This window comes from Anser anser (assembly GCF_964211835.1).
Source record: "Anser anser genome assembly, chromosome: 7".
Taxonomy (NCBI): domain Eukaryota; kingdom Metazoa; phylum Chordata; class Aves; order Anseriformes; family Anatidae; genus Anser; species Anser anser.
The window spans coordinates 14,371,210-14,387,458 of record NC_139727.1 but is presented as its reverse complement, the minus strand read 5'-3'; the positions used below and the strand labels follow the sequence as shown (position 1 = coordinate 14,387,458).

Here is a 16,249-nt window from a genome sequence, read left to right as displayed (position 1 = left end):
ACTTCCAAAAAAACCCCAACGCCTTTCTGAATGTATTGCAAATGCGATGCACTGATTCCACTGCTCTTATTCTTCCTAACAACAAAACACACGGCTGCCAGTAAAGGGGAGTGAGGGGGAAGGGGTGGCCTTGGTAAGGAGCCTTTGGCTTCTTAGCAACTGAATCTGAATTTCCATGTAACAGCTTGTTTCATGTGATAACCCGAAGCAGGTCTTTCCCTCTTGTAGCTTCTGAAGGACGTGTTCTTCTGAAATCCTGCTCTCTGTTCTTAAGCTTTTTTTCGAGATTCTTACATTCATGTTTTGTGCACTTTTGAGGCTTTTGTTATCCCAGACAGCTCCAAACAGGAGCTCCTGTTGAAAATACCTTTTTTCCTCATCCCAGCTATGTTTCAGGAGCCAATTCCTCTCCCTGTGGAGACTTTCTGCCTAACAGAGCTGTTAGGGCCGGCTCGAGTGACCGTTTTATAGTGTGATGTCAAAATATGTTGCGTGTCCTGGGTGTGGCGTCAGGCTCATGGGGAGCATTTGCTATTACAAGAGTTGCTTGGATACTGCTGTAAGACTGTGGGAATGGAAAATATCAGCACGGGTGTGCTCTCACCGCTGCAGTAACAGAAAAAGGGATGCCTGGAGTGAGGCGCCCTCAGAGCTGCGCTGCCTTTGGGAGCACCCAGGGCTGGAGCCCGCAGCCTGTTCCCAAAAGAGCGCCCTGGGCCAGAGCGGCTGCTGGCAGCCTGAGCGGTCAGGGAGCCGGCACTGCAGCGGGAAGCTGGCTTTTACGTCACAAGGGTGTCCCCCAAGCTCTTTTGGAGAAGAGCAAAAAGAAAAACGCAAACTGGAATACAGCCCATGTCAGAGGGAGGAAGCTGGCTGGGCTGGTCAGTGGTGTGCCTTAGGCTTTGGAAGGGAAGGGCAGAGGGAGCGGCAGGGCAGCACAACTGAAAAAACAGCACAACTGGGGGCGAAAAAATACTGCTGTGGAAGTTGATGTTAATGAGGATGTAGGGGGTGAAATGGTAAAAGGTGAGGCAGGTAGGTAGCTCCAGGGGGAAAAACATAAAGGGAGCCTCTGACTGATAGCTCAGGTGACTCTCAGGAAGCGCAATGTACTTCAAAGAAGCATTTGGGGATTAAGTATGAGAGGAGGCAGGAAGCAGTGGGAGGGTGAAAGGTGGAGTCCAGCCCTGTAATGGACTTCAGCTAGTGGGAAGTATGAGAGGCAGTGCCGGATGCTGAATCAGACGAGCAGCAATTCAGCGCGTGTCAGAAGCCCAGCGCTGGTGTTCTAGGTCGGGTTGTTTTTCTGGAGGTGAGGCTGGAAGGAGGCCCTATAAATGAACATTACAGCCAGTAAGTTCAGGGGAAAGGATGCAAGAATGTTGTGAATGTTGGTGATGGGGTTGGAAGAAGAGAATAAAGCCAAGAAATGAGCTGGAGGGAGTTTGGCATTATTGTGAGGGAAGCAAGAAGGCTGAAGAAGTGTGAATACTGAAAAACATGGATGGCACCCAAGTTAAAAAGGGTTTGATGAATATTGCAGAAGGAGTGTGGGTAAGAACATTATGATCCTGAAACTGTCGTGCTTGCTTTGTGGAAGACAGAATCCAGTCCCAAGGTTAATTACTGTTGTGGCACGTTACCATGGCACTTGGAAACCCGTATGAAAGACCAGGATTTCATTGTGCAATGAATTGTAGAATGAATGGGGTATGAAAAGGGCTCTTTTCTCAAAAGAGTTAAAATGCCTGAGTAAGTCAAGAGCAGAAAACATACGTAGACAGGCAGGTGGGAAACAGGCATTGCTTATGAGGGAAGATGACACTTCTATAAAGCAGTGGCCAAGGCATTGTCAAGGTTTTAGAGGTCATTACAGCAGGAAAGACTTTTAAGGAGAAAACTGAAAGATGTTAATGAATCAGCTCTGCAAGTGCTGCCAGTAAGCTGTTCTCAAAATTGATAAATGAGCACATGTAGGACTGGGAGACACTACTTCCAAAGGCACGGTTTGATGCAATGGGACTGCTGGGGAGGGAGGGCAAATAGTGGGCTTGGTGGGCTGGAGGTGGCTGTGGCAGCAGTTTGGGCGGGTCTGAGCTGGGCACGTGGTGTTAATTAAGGCCAGAGGAGCAGAGGCTTGAGTAATCAGAATGTATGGGTTGGTGCTTTTAACTGTGGGAATAGGTAAAAAAAAAAAAAAAAAATCCTGTGTTTTATAAGCTCTGCAAGAGTTTCATGTAATCTGGACCCAACACTGAGCGAGAGGAGGTCACACGCTTAAAGATGACGCCGATGTTATTGCACTTGAGTGAGTGGCAAGGTCATGGCATTTCTGTTCAGCTAACGAAGAGAGAGGGAATAGGAAAACACAAATCTGCTACAGCAGCACCGGGCTTGAGATGACAGACATCCACAAAGGGAAGTGCGAGAAACTGCTCAATATTTTGTCTCTGGATGTAAATCATAAATCTGGCATTAGAGCACAATTCTGTAGGTTTCCTACAGAAAGGGTTTGTGTCTGTAAATGGCATAATGCAGAGGCGAGGTAGAGAAAAATGTCAGCGACAGCCTGCAAATGAAAACTGAGCCAGTGGAAGGTACGAATTGGGTAGGAAGAAACGAAACTACAGCAATTGTAAAAACAAACAAAAACCTACTTAAGACCTGAAAGAGCAAGTTGATTTTGTTTAAAGGATTGTGACTTGTAATGGGAGAAATGAAAGCAACCATCTCTGAAATTATTTGTGAACGTTAAAAATGCGTAGTTTCTGAAGCTTGCTGATCATTTAAACTTTGGTAGCTATCTCCAGCAAATCAGAAAGCTCAGGCAATACCATTGCCTTCAATGGCTTTTATTATTTTCTTCTTTAATGCCATGCTTCTGGTTTTTTCTTTACCCAGATTATTGGTCTGTTGCAGCAGGGACACTGATTCAACCACAAAAATAGCAAAGTTTACAAACAGAGCTTACTGCCAGAGCTGCGATTACAGCGCTGGTGTCAGATGAAGTAATGGGGAAAGTTGCACAGTCACGTTGATGCATGCAGCACCACAAATCATGATGGTTGCCTGTGGAAGGACGAAAGTGATTTCAGACGTTGGCTGAAAATTTTGCAAAGGTTAGAAACCAAATTTGAAATCAGATCAATTTTAAATAAGTGTAAAAACAGTTAGCACTCATATGTAGTGTAGGGTATTGTGTTGTTGCTTGTGTTCCTCCATGTGCAGTGTTGTCTTCTGCTTCACAATTTTGAAAAATTACTAAAGATGGCCTGGTGAAGTCCTTGCATGTGTGGCTGTCTCCAAACAGTCTTTCTCCTCCTTTGTAACCAAAAAGGTGAGTTTGCCAATTGAAATGGCACATAAATGTCAGTTACTCTATTTTCCGTGCTGCAGCCTGAGTAGTAATGATTGTTTCATGCATGCTAATTCCTCCTTTGGACTTTGCTTTCTGCACGGAAGCACACCGTTTGCACTCAGCTGGTTTGCACTTGTGGATAGGTAATCCAAAAGTTCGTGAGACCGCCCGTAGCTCTGCTCGCGCACCGTGTTATTTCTGCAGGAGCAGCATTGCGGAGCAGCCAGCCCCGCTAGGGAAATGTGGGACAGCGTGCCCAGCGAGAAGATAAGTAGAGAAACGCTAATTTAAATCATGAGGGCTGATTTAAATAACTTTCATTTGTTTGTTTTAAAGTTTAAATATTTATTCATTCATGACATTCACATGTGTTCTTTCCTTGCCAGCAGCATCCCACGCATGCGTTTCTCGGGTTACACGTGGGGAAGGACCGTGTTTTACGGGTAAATCCCTCTGCTGCGCCCTGCGTTCGAGTAACGAAAACAGGCTCGAGCCAGACCCCCCTCGGCCTGCGTGCGTGCTGTCGGTTCCCTGCGCCCTTGTTGTGTCTCTGGCTGCGCCGTGCCGGTGGCCTAGCAGAAGGCCGGTGACTCGGAGCTGGGCGCTGGCGGGTGGCCAGCCTGCGGGTGCAGGGGCTGCAGCTGGCCCCACGCCTGGCTCCGCTCCCCAGCCTGCCGCCGCCGCACAGCCATGTGCTCGGCGGAGGATCTGCACGGCTTTTAAAGGCTTCTGGGAGGGGGGGAAGCCAAAAAATCCAAACAAAAACAGAAAAGAGAGGGGGTGAAGGGAGGGGGGAGGCAGCTCTTGTGAGGCTGTGCCAATGCAAGCCAGTGTGCTTTCCACCTCTAAACAAACAAAACAAACCGAAAACCTCCTGAAGAGGAAGGCAAAGTGATACGTCACCTGGAATTTTTCGTGTGGTCTCTAAAAATACAAAACCTGTAGTATTGGCCTTCCCGCACATGTGGCTTCGTGCTCAGCCCGGGGGTGCTGCTGCAGTTGCCCAGGGCTGTGCCGTAGCTGAACTTGCAACTGCGATTTTAAGAAGGGAATGTTTGCCTTTCTCCATCGATTTCAATGATTATCTGTGGTTCTAGCGACTATCTGCAAAATAGGGCACGCTGTGTTACCAGCAATACATGTATCCTGTGGCAGTAAGCCAGGACAGTAATTGAAGGTCATGGATTGTTTGCTGAGTGCAGTGCTGTGCGCTGCCTGTTCCATAGGGGACTGGCAGTGCCCAAGAACAAAGGCAGCTCTGTTTTGCAAGCTTATAGTATGGCTTGTTTGGCAGAGTTCAGGCCTGATTGTGAGACGAAGCAAACAGTAGTTGGAAACACCACTAAAATAATGTGACTATTAAATAAGCTGCTCTAAAGTGTGCTATTTTGTAAATGTCATAACCAAACTTGATACAATTATTTTCCATAGGCTTCAGGACAATTAACTAAAGACACTCATTTTTAAAATTGCTGTTTAAATATGGGTATTAGTGCTTTCACATGGCAAATCTGTGTCATTGTTCTTTTTTTTAAGAATATACATAGTGCTAAAAATTTAATAGGCTGTAAATATGTAAACGTAATTTTACGTTGCATAAAGGTACTCGATGTTAGCAATAGCACTGGTAGCAGCTTCACCATTTTTTATCCCCTCCGAAAGTGCTTTCCCCTTTAGTGGCTTTTGACTGAGGTCGCCTTTAAGCGGAGCACTTGGACGTGCAGTTGCCGGGTTAGTATTCCAGGCAGAGCTGGTGCCACTTGAGAATTTTTAGCAAAATGCCTCTGTGGTAATGAATAGGTGCTGCTGCACTGGGTATTAATATTCTTTGTTACTAAGTTGCAGTCTATTAATAAAGCTTTGTCCAAACGGGCAAACTTGCCTGTCCTCCAGACAGTCTTGTGATTTGTATTTTAACAGCGTCTGTCTCAGATATTATTAAGGATTGCTTGCTTTGACAGCCCTACTATGTACCACACCGCTACCACAACCTGATCAGTTTGTGATAGCAGAAAGAATGTGCTGTGCTCTGTAATAGGCATAACTCATTTGTTTGCACTTTTACTGGCATAAAAACTAGTGGTAGCACTCATAATTCAGAGAAATGGTAAAACCCCGAAGCTGTGTGAAAGTTAGGAATTTGGTTAAAGTAGGAGTAGTACGTCTTTGGGATGCTCAGTACTTCTTGGAGGTAACCCAAAACGCGTTTTAAAAGCTAAACTGAAGATCATGTGACTACAGAATTAAGTAAGTTTGGGGAAAATAAAAAAAAATCCAAACACATACCATTTCTAGACTACTTGGCAAAATCTGACTTCAGGGTATTTCCCTGCGTCAGCTGCTCCTGGTGGGCCAGGCTTTATTTCGGGAGGGAGCGAGCCCAGAGGAAGCCCGTGCGGCTTGCTGCTGCTGGGCAGCAGAGGACGGGCACGCGGTGTAACTGGGCGCCCAAGCGCGGAATGAGGGTGTGTTTTATTCCTTGCTCCTTGCAGGGCCTGTCTTGGTACTGCTGGAAACGACAGAGTTGGAAAGAAATGGGGTCAAAACGGTGTGGGTGAGGGTTTAGTGATTTTCCCCGCAGCTGTGGCCTGGTGCTGACCGGGGCCAGCATGGTGTGGGGGGGTGAGCTCAGCACTCGTCTGCTCTGCGGGCGGCAGTGGGAGCCTGCACGGCTGCTCAGCAGCCAGGCCCGCCGAGGTGGGAGACAACTTAAAAGGAAAAATCAATAGGAGAAACCGCCTCCGATGGCCTCCCTTCCCAGCAGGAGCCGGTTCTGCAGTTGCGCGGTGTTAGCATGGGCTGGAGCGAGGCCAAGGCACGAGAAGGGGGAGCGTGGGTCCCTGCCCTGCACCCTGTCACGGGCTGGCGGGGAAGAAACCCAGCCGCCGGGGGAAGGTCCTTGGTGGGCTGCGAGCTTCCCCTTCAACTTCAGTCCTCAGCTGTACTCGAGTGCTTTATTATTTCAGACCTCAGCATTTTATAGCATTCCAGTACACCTTCAAGCTTACATCATTTGGAATAACTCAAGATGAGAACAGAGAGGTAGTCATGCATTGATTTCCCATTATTCTCATACTTTCTTGGCAGACGCCACGCTGTATATTTTTTCCATGAAATAAAAAATGTACAGCTGTGCGTGTTTAAAGGGTTCGCAGGAAATAAGTGCCTCCATCCCAGCCTCCTCAGCGCTTTTTTTCCCCTCTCTCTCTGCGAGCTGAGCCCCCGCCGCCTCTCCCGGCCCCGCCGCGCAGGGGCAGCTCGGGCACCATTTCCTGAGGCGCCGCTCCGTGTGCCCGCGCTGCCCGCCACCCTCGCGCTGAGGGGCGGCTCTGGGGGCGCCTCCCCAGCCGTTGGCTCCCCCTCGGAGCCTCGCCGCGTGCCCGGCCGCAGAGCCCGAGGTAAGGCGGCCGCAGCCCCCGGCCCGTTCCCTCGGCGGCGGCCCCACAAAGGCGGCGGCCGGCCTTCCTCCTCCTCCCCCTCCTCCTCCCCTGCCGCCGTCCCCGCCCCCGGCGCGGCCCGGCCCGACCCGGAAGCGGCGCGGCACCATTTTCCCTGCCCTTTCAAAGGCGGAGGCGGGCGCGGAGCTCCCGCGGGCCGGGCCGGGCCGCGCCGCGGGGCGCGGAGCCAGGTGCGTACGGGCGGGGGGGCGGCTCCGTGGGACCCCCCCTACCCCGGCCCCCTTCCCCGGTCCCTCCGTCGGCGCCCCGGGGCCCCCGGCCGCGCTCCTTTGTTCGCCCCGCGGCCGGGCCCGGCCATGCGGGAGCTGGGGGGCGCGAGCCCGGCCGTTCGGCGGCCGTTGGCCGGGGGAGGCCGGTGCGAGCCAACGGCTGGGGCGGCCGCCGGACCCCGCCGCCCCCTGCGCCCCTCGGGACCGGCTCTGCCCCGTCCCGGGGGGCCTCCGTCCTCGCCGCCTGAGGGTTTGGGCTCTTTTTTGTCTTTATTTTTCTTCCCTGCCGTAACTCGTGCCCCTGAGCGCTAGGCACGGCACCCAGCAGCCCGGGGAGGAGAAGTAGGGCTATTTGGGAGTTTAATGATTAAGTGTCATAACGAAAAGGTGCCAGGGTTTGCGCTATTGCAGACTAAACAGCCGGGCTCAAAAACAATACGTGGAAAAGTTTGCTTAATAGCACGCATAAATTACGTTTAGATGAGCTTTTCGATTTTTTGTGTGGTTTAAAGAGGCTCTTGGCTGTGCTGAAGGCTGCTAGCGCTAGCGAATATCGACGCTGCAGGTAGTACCCCGAGAAAGGCCTGCTGGGATAATTTTTATTTTTTTGGGGCGTTCTCTTGGTGGTATAAATCCCTCTAGAGGTAATTTTTTCTCTTTTAAGCAACGAAAAAAGAGCGAACGCCCTATCTGTACATAGGAAAATGGGCTCTGAAGCATGTTTTGTGGCACAAGTGCTGGGTGCCAGCCGGCCGGGGCTCAGCTGGGGAGCAGCAGGGGCTCGGCCGGGCTCTGCCCTCGCCCCGCTCAGTGCTGGCCGGGTGCGTGGGCTGCCTCGTCAGGCCTCCAGCTGCTTCATCGCGCTGGGCAGGGCGAAAATCACGCTCTGTGCCTCCTCGGGGCTGCTGCTTCGGGAGAGCGGGGCCCGCGGTTGCCATGGGGTGTCTGGAAGGATAAATAAATAGACGACTTGCATTGCCAGGCGTGCTAGGAGAAGCAGTCCGTGAGTAATCGGCAGTACGGGCGAATATTTGATTAAAGCCATCAAAATGTTCTGAGGTGTTTTGCTGCGAAGTGATGGTGCTTAGTATTTTCTAAAAATGTGTTTGGGTTTCAGGAAAGTCCCAAACCAGCTGTTACTCGCTGTCTGAGAGCTGGGCCAGGTGCCTCGTGTAGGCAGGTTATTTCTTGTGTGAGCTGGGGTAAAAGCACTGGGGGGTGGGGGTGAGGGAGGTGCAAAGAAAGAAAGAAACTCTCGTCAGTGTGAGGGAGCTTGCTAGCTAAGCAGCCTAAGTGTTTGTGTTCATAGAGCACAATTTGGCCAAGTGGAAGTTTTAATTTGGTGAAAAAAGTATTATTATTTTTTTTAAGTAGCAGCTTAGAAGAGTGCTGGAATCCGATGTCACTTAAAATTGAGTGTGTGCTCGAGCCCTTTGCTTAATTGTGGTCTAGAGGGAGCTGGGTTAACATAGATGGTAAAAGGAAGCTTTATGCAAGCTTGAAAGGGAGGTTTGAGTTTGAAGATGTTTGGTTTTTACTGGTTTCAGCCAGTATGCCTGATTCTCCCTAGACTCGTCCTCCGCTTTGGGAATGGAAAGAGGGAGCGCCTTCCCCTAAAAGCTTGCAGGGAGCTTGTTGGACCTTCTTAATTCTGGTTTCATGTCATTACATGCCTTGCATGCTTGCCTCCGGTAGCTGACTCTTGCCTGCCGTGCTCTTAGTCGTTTTTTCTTTGTGCATATGTGATCCGTGCTGTGAAGTTTGGTCACGTCTTTTGTACGAAGGCTGTTCCAGTCCCCAGCCTGTCCCTCTTTGGGTACCTTGGTGGTGGCCTGCGTATCGCTCTGAGCTGATGGAGTCTGGACTTTGCTTTCCCCAGAAGGCCAGCTTTTTTTAAAGGGTGGGGTTTTGTTGGTCTTTGATAGGGGGAAGGTTTTCTAATAGTGCCTGAAAAATGGCAAGTTGCGTGCAGCTGAGCAGCCGTCCCCATAGGAGGAGGTGTGTGACATGGCATAGTTTTGCTTTATTTATTTACATATTTTTCTTCTGTGCTTGTGGGATAGTCTGCATCCTTCACATGCGTATTTTGGGGGCGTTGGCCTGTCTAGAGGCTTAGATCTATGAAAGCAAATGAGAAGGCATTACGTTTCTCATCTCAGCATAATCATGCTCACAGATCTATATTTGGAACTGGTTCTTTTAATACCAGCAGTAAGATAAACCGGTGGCTCACACATACCTTAATCTGTCGTGTTGTCTAAATCCTGAACGATAACTGCAAGCCACATTCCACACGGTTTCGTTTCAGCTAATGATGTGGTATGTCCTGTTGTTTGTACTCAGAAACGTGTTTCCTGACCTGAATAATAGGACGGAAAGTTAGAAGGGAATCGGTGTGAAAAAGTAGAGCAGTGTCTGCTTAGGTGCGGGGGCAGACTAAAAACTGAAAGACTACAACATTGACTTTTTTGAAGAAAAGTTTATCCACTTGTGGGTTTATGCACTCCTGCTTTGCGATTTCATGTGAGCTCCACCCTCTCTTAACTCAAACCATTAGCAATACAAGATCCATTCTAGAAAAGTGATGCAAGAGCAAAGGCCCTTTCTTAACTCTTAGATGTTAAATAATTATTTGCTATTCAGACTGTGTAGTTAGCATATTATCATATTCCTCTGCCCTCCCAGCCCTTTCATCTAGTTACCATGTTACTGAGATGGCTGGCTGCCTGCCTGATAGGTTGTTGGGTGTTTTTTTTTTTTTTCCCTTGCTCACACAAGGAAGGTAACAACTGAAGTGAAACCTTAAATAAAATAGAAATGAGAGTGCGGTATGTTAGATCTGAACGTTTGTGTTGGATATATTTATTAGAAAGTATTATGTAGCTCTGATAAAATGCTCTCATTTGTTTAACGAGGGCCACAGCTTAAGCTCCACAGAGACTTGGGTTATATTTGGACTAATCGCAAGGCAACACCTTTGCAAAGTAGGTAATGAAGCCTGATAAAATGTTGAGTGCGTCTCTTACGACCTCTGTCTCTGCGGCTGACACGTGGACGGGCTGAAGGCAGGTCATCAGCTCTGCAGCTGCCCTGCTGAGGTGGCTTCTGCCAAGTTACGTAAGCGCTATGTGCCTCAGTTTCCCCATCTGTGAAGGGCGGTAGCGACCCCAGGCTCCCCTGTCTAGCCCGGCTCTCTTGCTGCGGGCTGGCACGTGGACTGGCGGTGTCCTGCGGGGACGGCGGCACCGCACAGATGTTGGGCAGCGTTCGTGCGGCGCGGCGTCTGGTTTGACCTGCCTTTGTTTCTCCTCTTCGGCTCTTCCTCCTTAATTCTGGTCGTAGAGTCGGGGCTCAGAGGGTACGTTTCTTTTTGCTCTTTCCCCCCATCCCTATTTTCCATCGTATCGATTAAGGTTCCTGTTTTTTCTGTTCCTCTGGGTTTGTTCTCCTTACATCCTGCTTGTTCTTTCTGCTGTTCATTAGTGCCTTCCTCTTAGTGCTCGCCGTCTGCCTTCAGAGTTGCATTTTCTCTCCTCCATCCGCTGGGATTTCCTTTTCACCTGACTCATCTCCTTGTGGTACATCCCCGCTCAGTCGCGCTCGCATTGCGCTTCTGTTCCAGGAAACCCTGCCAGCGCCAGCGGGACCGCTCGGCCCCTCTTTGGGGAGAGCTTTTTCCGTCATCGCGCTCCCTGCCCACTCGCCTGCGCAAAGCTTGCTGCGCCTCGCTGCGGGGGGGCCGCGAGAGGCAGGGCGCTTTGTGCAAATACATGTCCAGATGGCACCGAGGGCCTGCTCCGGAGCCTGCTGCTCGCCTCTCTCCTCTCCCCGTGGCTCGCCCTCACTTGGCGTCCCGGATCAGGAGGAGTCCTGCTCCCTGGCGTGGGGCTGGGGGCACGGGGCGAGCTGTCGGGCGAGCAGTTGTGCTGGAGCAGCTGGGTGCTGCAGGGAGGAGCGGCTGCGGGGGAGGACGGCAGCAGTCAGAATAGATGCAGAGACGGGCAGGGAAATGAGATGGTTGACTTGAGGCAAGGTGAACGATTTCAGAACAGGAAGGGGAGCGTTTTCTTGTCTGCAGTTGTTTCCACTTCAGTGTCCTCAGTATAATTACCACTGCGCTAGCTAGTCCTGCAGGCAGAAGGAGAGGATCTGCGTGCTAAGCTGTATGTTTAAGATATAATCGTGCTCCTGTACTTTGAGCTTCTGTGGTAAACACTCTTGCTCAAGAACAATGAGGGAAAGGAAGAATGTATGTTGCAGTTCCATTTTCTTGCTAGTTTTTCCACCAACGGCACAGAGGAAAACCGAAAAACACCGAACTCTCCTTTCTTGTATAAATAGCAATTGTTATTCTGTTTTAACTTGTTTTGATGGAAGAACTGCTATGTCAGTGTTTATACAGTCCTGGGGGCTTGATGTGCCAAGCCTTTTTTAATTCGTTAGTTTTCTTTCTTTTTTTTTCAACAGACATTCAAGCCCTTGGTTGGAAAAAGTGTATACAATTCAATTACTGCAGTAGAATTCCTTGTGGACAAACAGCTGGATTTTATAACTGAAGATAGTGCCTTTCAGCCCTATCAGGTAAGAAATTTGGTTACTGTGTAAGTACTGCTCATTTAGCTTAGTTAAATCCTTGTGTTTGTTAAAAGTCCTTTTTACAGTCAAGTTCTATGTTACAGGAAAAATTTCCTATTGATTATTGGCAGTGAACGTTCCTCATTTTGTGAAAGATTATGTCTGGTTCTGGGGAATTTGATGATGCTGAGGAGTAGTATGCAACTAATATTACTGAACCACCTTTCAAGTGAAATTATCTGATCCCTTTAAAGGTTAATCAGCGCAGTTAATTGTAGAGCAGATAAAAGATAGTATCCATCCTTCTGAAGCCAGGCTTTGATTTCTAGGCCTTCGCAATACTACATTGATGTTCGACTTACTGTTTCTTTGAGAATGGCTAGCAGAAAATGTTATTTTTTTGAAAAAAGAAAAATACTTCTTCATGCTGTGGTTTCTAAGACTGCTAAAAGTTCTAATATCCTTGATTTTAATGCCTTCTTCGTTAATTAGAAACACATTTGTATATTAATGTGCATGTATTTAAAGAAGAGGAAAAGCAACGATTTTTTTCACCCCTTCCTGTAAGAAGAAGGTCTTAAAAATCTCTTTTATGACAAATAGAAAACCTCGGGTATTTCAGCTTGCTGATTGCAATTAGAATTGCCATAAATTCTTTTTCATGGCTGGGATGGTACACTGCAGTGATACAGAAATAGTACTTTGAGACTTGGAATAACAGATGGCCCTGAATAAATGCTATGTAATTTTGTCCTGACACCCCTTCTTCCCTCCTCCTTCACCAAGATCTTTTTTTCCCAGTACCAAATATAGAGCTAGAAAAAGAGAAGCGACAGAATGCTGGGGAAAGGAGAGGGATGCTCGCTGTGTGGCAGGGCTGCTGCTTTTGTGCGTCCACGGTGGGGAAGCTGAAGGAGTTCATTGCTTCTCGTCAGGATGAAGTTACATGTTATGACTCGAGCTGCTCTAACAGCCTGGCCTTGCTGAAAAGGACAATTCCCACTATCAGACCCCACGCTTGCTAGTTCAGCATTCTAAACCAGCACAACCCTGACTTGCAAAAAGGAGGGGGGAAGCATGTTGCTAATGAGCAGAGCTGGGTTAGCAGAGGGTGCAGTGACTGCTGCGGCCTCCTGGGGGGGGGGGGGTCAGGATGACGCAACGCAGAGTGGGATATCCTCCTTTGGCAGTGGCAGCCTCTTAAATCAGCTGAGCCATGAAGTGTAAATTCACCCTCAGAGTCCAGCCGCAATCTTACAGATTCATTTAACAAAGCAAATACTTGCACTAGCGTCTGTCCTTTGTGTGAAATCTGTCAAGATCATGTCTCTGATAACGTTCATTCCGGTAACAGTAATCAGTCTCCTTTTGGCAATGGATCATTTCTCACAAGATGAGCTGAGCAAAACAAAATGAAACTCTGAGAAGGACTGCCTTTTTTAAAAAACAGTGTCGTTGCCAAGCCAGGCTGGCAGTAACATAATTGTGCTGTATGCGTTTTAGGTCCTTCACATTAGGGAATACTCACTGATAGTCTTAGACACAGAAGCACTTTAATTTGGGAAGGTGCACAGAAATTGAAGGTGTCATTTTTGAAAATGTCTGTCGTGAACAGCTAGCTATATATCATCTTGGTAGGTAATACTGTAATTAACAGTATTAGCAACTTTGGTTTTAAAAGAGGTGTTCACTAAAAGCTGGGTAGAATGCAGTAGCTCGTGAGAAATGTTCCAAATGCAAGCTTCATCTGTCTAACTCTTGGCCTTTTATTTTGGCACATCGAGGGCAACTGCTGTATGAAAGGTGAGGTTGTTCCACCCTTCATGGAGCAAACAGCCGTCTATTAAAGCCTGAGATGGAGACTGCTGATCTGTATCAGTTATAAGTAGCTTGGTGACAACAGAAGCCTAAATTCTCTCTTCATTTTCTCATTACAAGAAGGTTGCTGATGGAGATTCCTTATAAGTAAAAAGACATCCAAAAGGTGTCTTAACTGTGTATTGCTCAGATATCAAATGTAGATGCATGAAAGAATGTTGAGCTCACTGATGAATAGCACAGAGATTTTTAAATTATTATTATTATTTTATTGATGGTAAGTTTTGGAAACTACATTCTTAGGTATGTCTCTTTGCAGGGCTACCAATGTCCCATTGCTGAATTCTACGATTTAATTATACAGATGAGAAATTCACTGGATGATGATGTCTTTAAGAGAACAGAAACAATTCTTTAAATGTTAACTGAGTGTTACCAGCAATGCGTTAGACAAAAATAAGAATTTGATCATGAGACTGTTTTCTCCTAAAATACTCCTAAATGGGAAAATTGTCTCTGTTTTGCTTGTTATTTTCAGTTAATTCTGGAAATCAGCCTGCACATTTTTAACTCAAAGTCACTGTAAGGTAGTTTTGTACATTTTTTTTCTTTTTCAGAAGGCCTTCTTTTTCTTTGCCATGAGAACAGATCCTAGATAAATCCTTGTTGAATTTCCTGTGAAAATCTGCTTTCTCAAAAGTAGAAAAAATGGTCTTTTTGTTTCCTTGTTTGGTCTGGAACACTGTTAACTTGTTTTTGAGCAGAAGAACAAAAGTGAGGAATTAATCTTTGCAGAGATGAGTTAACTTTGTCTTTCTAAATGTATTTAGTTTTTGCTTTAAGCTCTCATGGCTGTGCATTTTCAATATGAAGTCCTCAGAGGCCATGGTGATCTAAACACTTTTTTTATTGCCTTTTGCTGCTAGTGCCTAAAATTCCAGTACCTTTCTGCCAAAGCAAACAAAGTTTGAATCTGTGTGGGAAGACTCCATTTCACTTCAGATACAATTCTTAACTACTGAGTAATTTTTCCCATCGTTGCGTGTACTTGTAATATTAGTAGTGGGCAGCAGGCAAGCATTTGGTATGAATTCTGCTTAGATTAGCTCTGATCAAAACACAGTGCTCTGTAACATAACCATTGGGCTAAAGGGCTTCATGAAAAAGGTGGTGCTGTCCGGTTTGAAGGTGACAACTGCTCAAGGCGAAGAAAACAGCACACTTGGCATGCTTTTAGTCTTGGCAGGAAAAACAAAGTTTGAGTAGGCAAAGAAGTAAATTACTCTCGTTACCAGAAGTGGTTCTTCCAGAACAAGAGTAAAGGCACTTTGGCAGGACTTGCTGGGGAATCATGAACCACAGATTCCCATGCCATGTCTGCTCTTTGCATAAATAAACATGTTTCAATTGTTAAGAGATTCAGCAACCTTCATAAGAGCTAGATGAATGTCATTATTAAAAGTAGGTTGTGCAGCTGCACTACACCAGCCTTTTTCCATTTTTCCTGTCTTCACGATGTTTTATGTAGCAAGTATTCCACGGGTGAGTGAATTTGTTCTTTACATCTAAAAGCGGTATGTGACTTTTCTTTTTCCCATACGTCTGCCTTGAATCGTGCCCTTCTCCACAAAAATGCCTCTGAATTGGTGTGTGGTGCCTTAAACTCCAACCTACATCTTGTTTCCGGTGCCTTTTATCTGTGTTGCTTCATGGAGGATACAAACGGTATTATTGTCTACGTGAAACTTGTGTGTGACTGAGAATGACTCATTCATTAATCTGGGTTGGTCAGGCCATTTAGTCATGTAGTTCTTTTTATGGTGGTGACAAGAGGATCTTGAGGAGAAAGCAGATGTAAATGTGTTTGCCATGGTTATTTTCATGTCATTGCTAAGCAAATTATGTTCCTTTGCAGGAAGTGATTGACATAAAATTTGCAACAAGCATTTTTTTGTCTTAAACTAGCATCTGAAAGAGTGGACTTACATACCATATTTCAAGACTACAGGTTTCTAATATTTTTCTGCTTTGCATTCACAATATATCGTGTATGTTTTGTGATTGCTCACTAAGTAAAACTCAACAAATTTGGTGAGTTTTGTGGTGGCTTTTGCTATAGGTTGAAAATGAACATGCTTCCAAATATATCTGTTACAAAAACATTTTAAGCAAAACCACAATAAGCCTACACAAATGCAGGTATAATGTAAAAAAATAGTTAAAACTAAAATTGTTTTCTGTAATAGTAACAACTTAGCTGGCCACAGAATGGTACAGCTATGTATCTTTCAATTATGTTACACGTAGTAAGGTAAGCAGCAGATTGTGCCTTCAGTTGTTCAAGCATTGGCAGTTTCCTTGAAGGACCCGGGACGGGGCTATGAAGAAGTAGAGCTCAGTGTATGGTATGTGCGATCTCATCAGTGTGGTGTTCGGCCGTACCAGTCATGGCACTGGTGGGTTGGAGTCTGGGCTTTGCGCTCAGCAGCTGTAGCCAGCTGAAGAGCTGAAGCCAGTTGCGTTATGCTTTGGCCAAGCAAATAAAGAATAACAAAAAGCAATTTACATTGTATTTTTCCATACAAGTGTGCAAAGACCAGGAATCAATATGCCTCGCCCCAGCAGTCGGTGCTTTACAGCTCTCTGCCGGCTCGAGCAGGGCAGGGGTGAGCCTGCGGATTGCCTGGTGCTGCGGTCGTGCTGGCTCACTGCCTCCCGGGGCGGCTGCTCCCTGGCGCGGGGTTCGCGGCGCTGCCTCGTCCCGTTTGTGTGTCTGTGTTGGGTTTGTGAGCATGCAGCGCTGGAACAAACGTGCACGGGTAAGGCAGGGC

At 47.2% G+C, this 16,249-nt stretch overlaps 1 protein-coding gene across 6 annotated transcripts in view; it reads left to right on the top strand.

Moving 5' to 3' along the window:
- JMJD1C (jumonji domain containing 1C) overlaps positions 1-16,249 on the top strand; it is a gene marked incomplete at its 5' end in the record, with an annotated part of 157,850 nt that overhangs the window by 90,575 nt on the left and 51,026 nt on the right. For 2 of the 6 annotated variants that reach the window (XM_083843935.1, XM_083843932.1), the window contains 2 exons: positions 6,839-6,986; positions 11,493-11,606. Coding sequence is in view for 1 of the 6 variants with exons in the window: in XM_083843931.1 (XP_083700057.1) it covers positions 11,493-11,606 (114 nt within the window). Of the gene's footprint in view, positions 1-5,469; positions 6,757-6,838; positions 6,987-8,251; positions 11,059-11,492; positions 11,607-16,249 lie in introns of those variants that run through there. The other 4 variants (XM_083843933.1, XM_083843936.1, XM_083843934.1 and 1 more) reach the window with 4 other exon arrangements.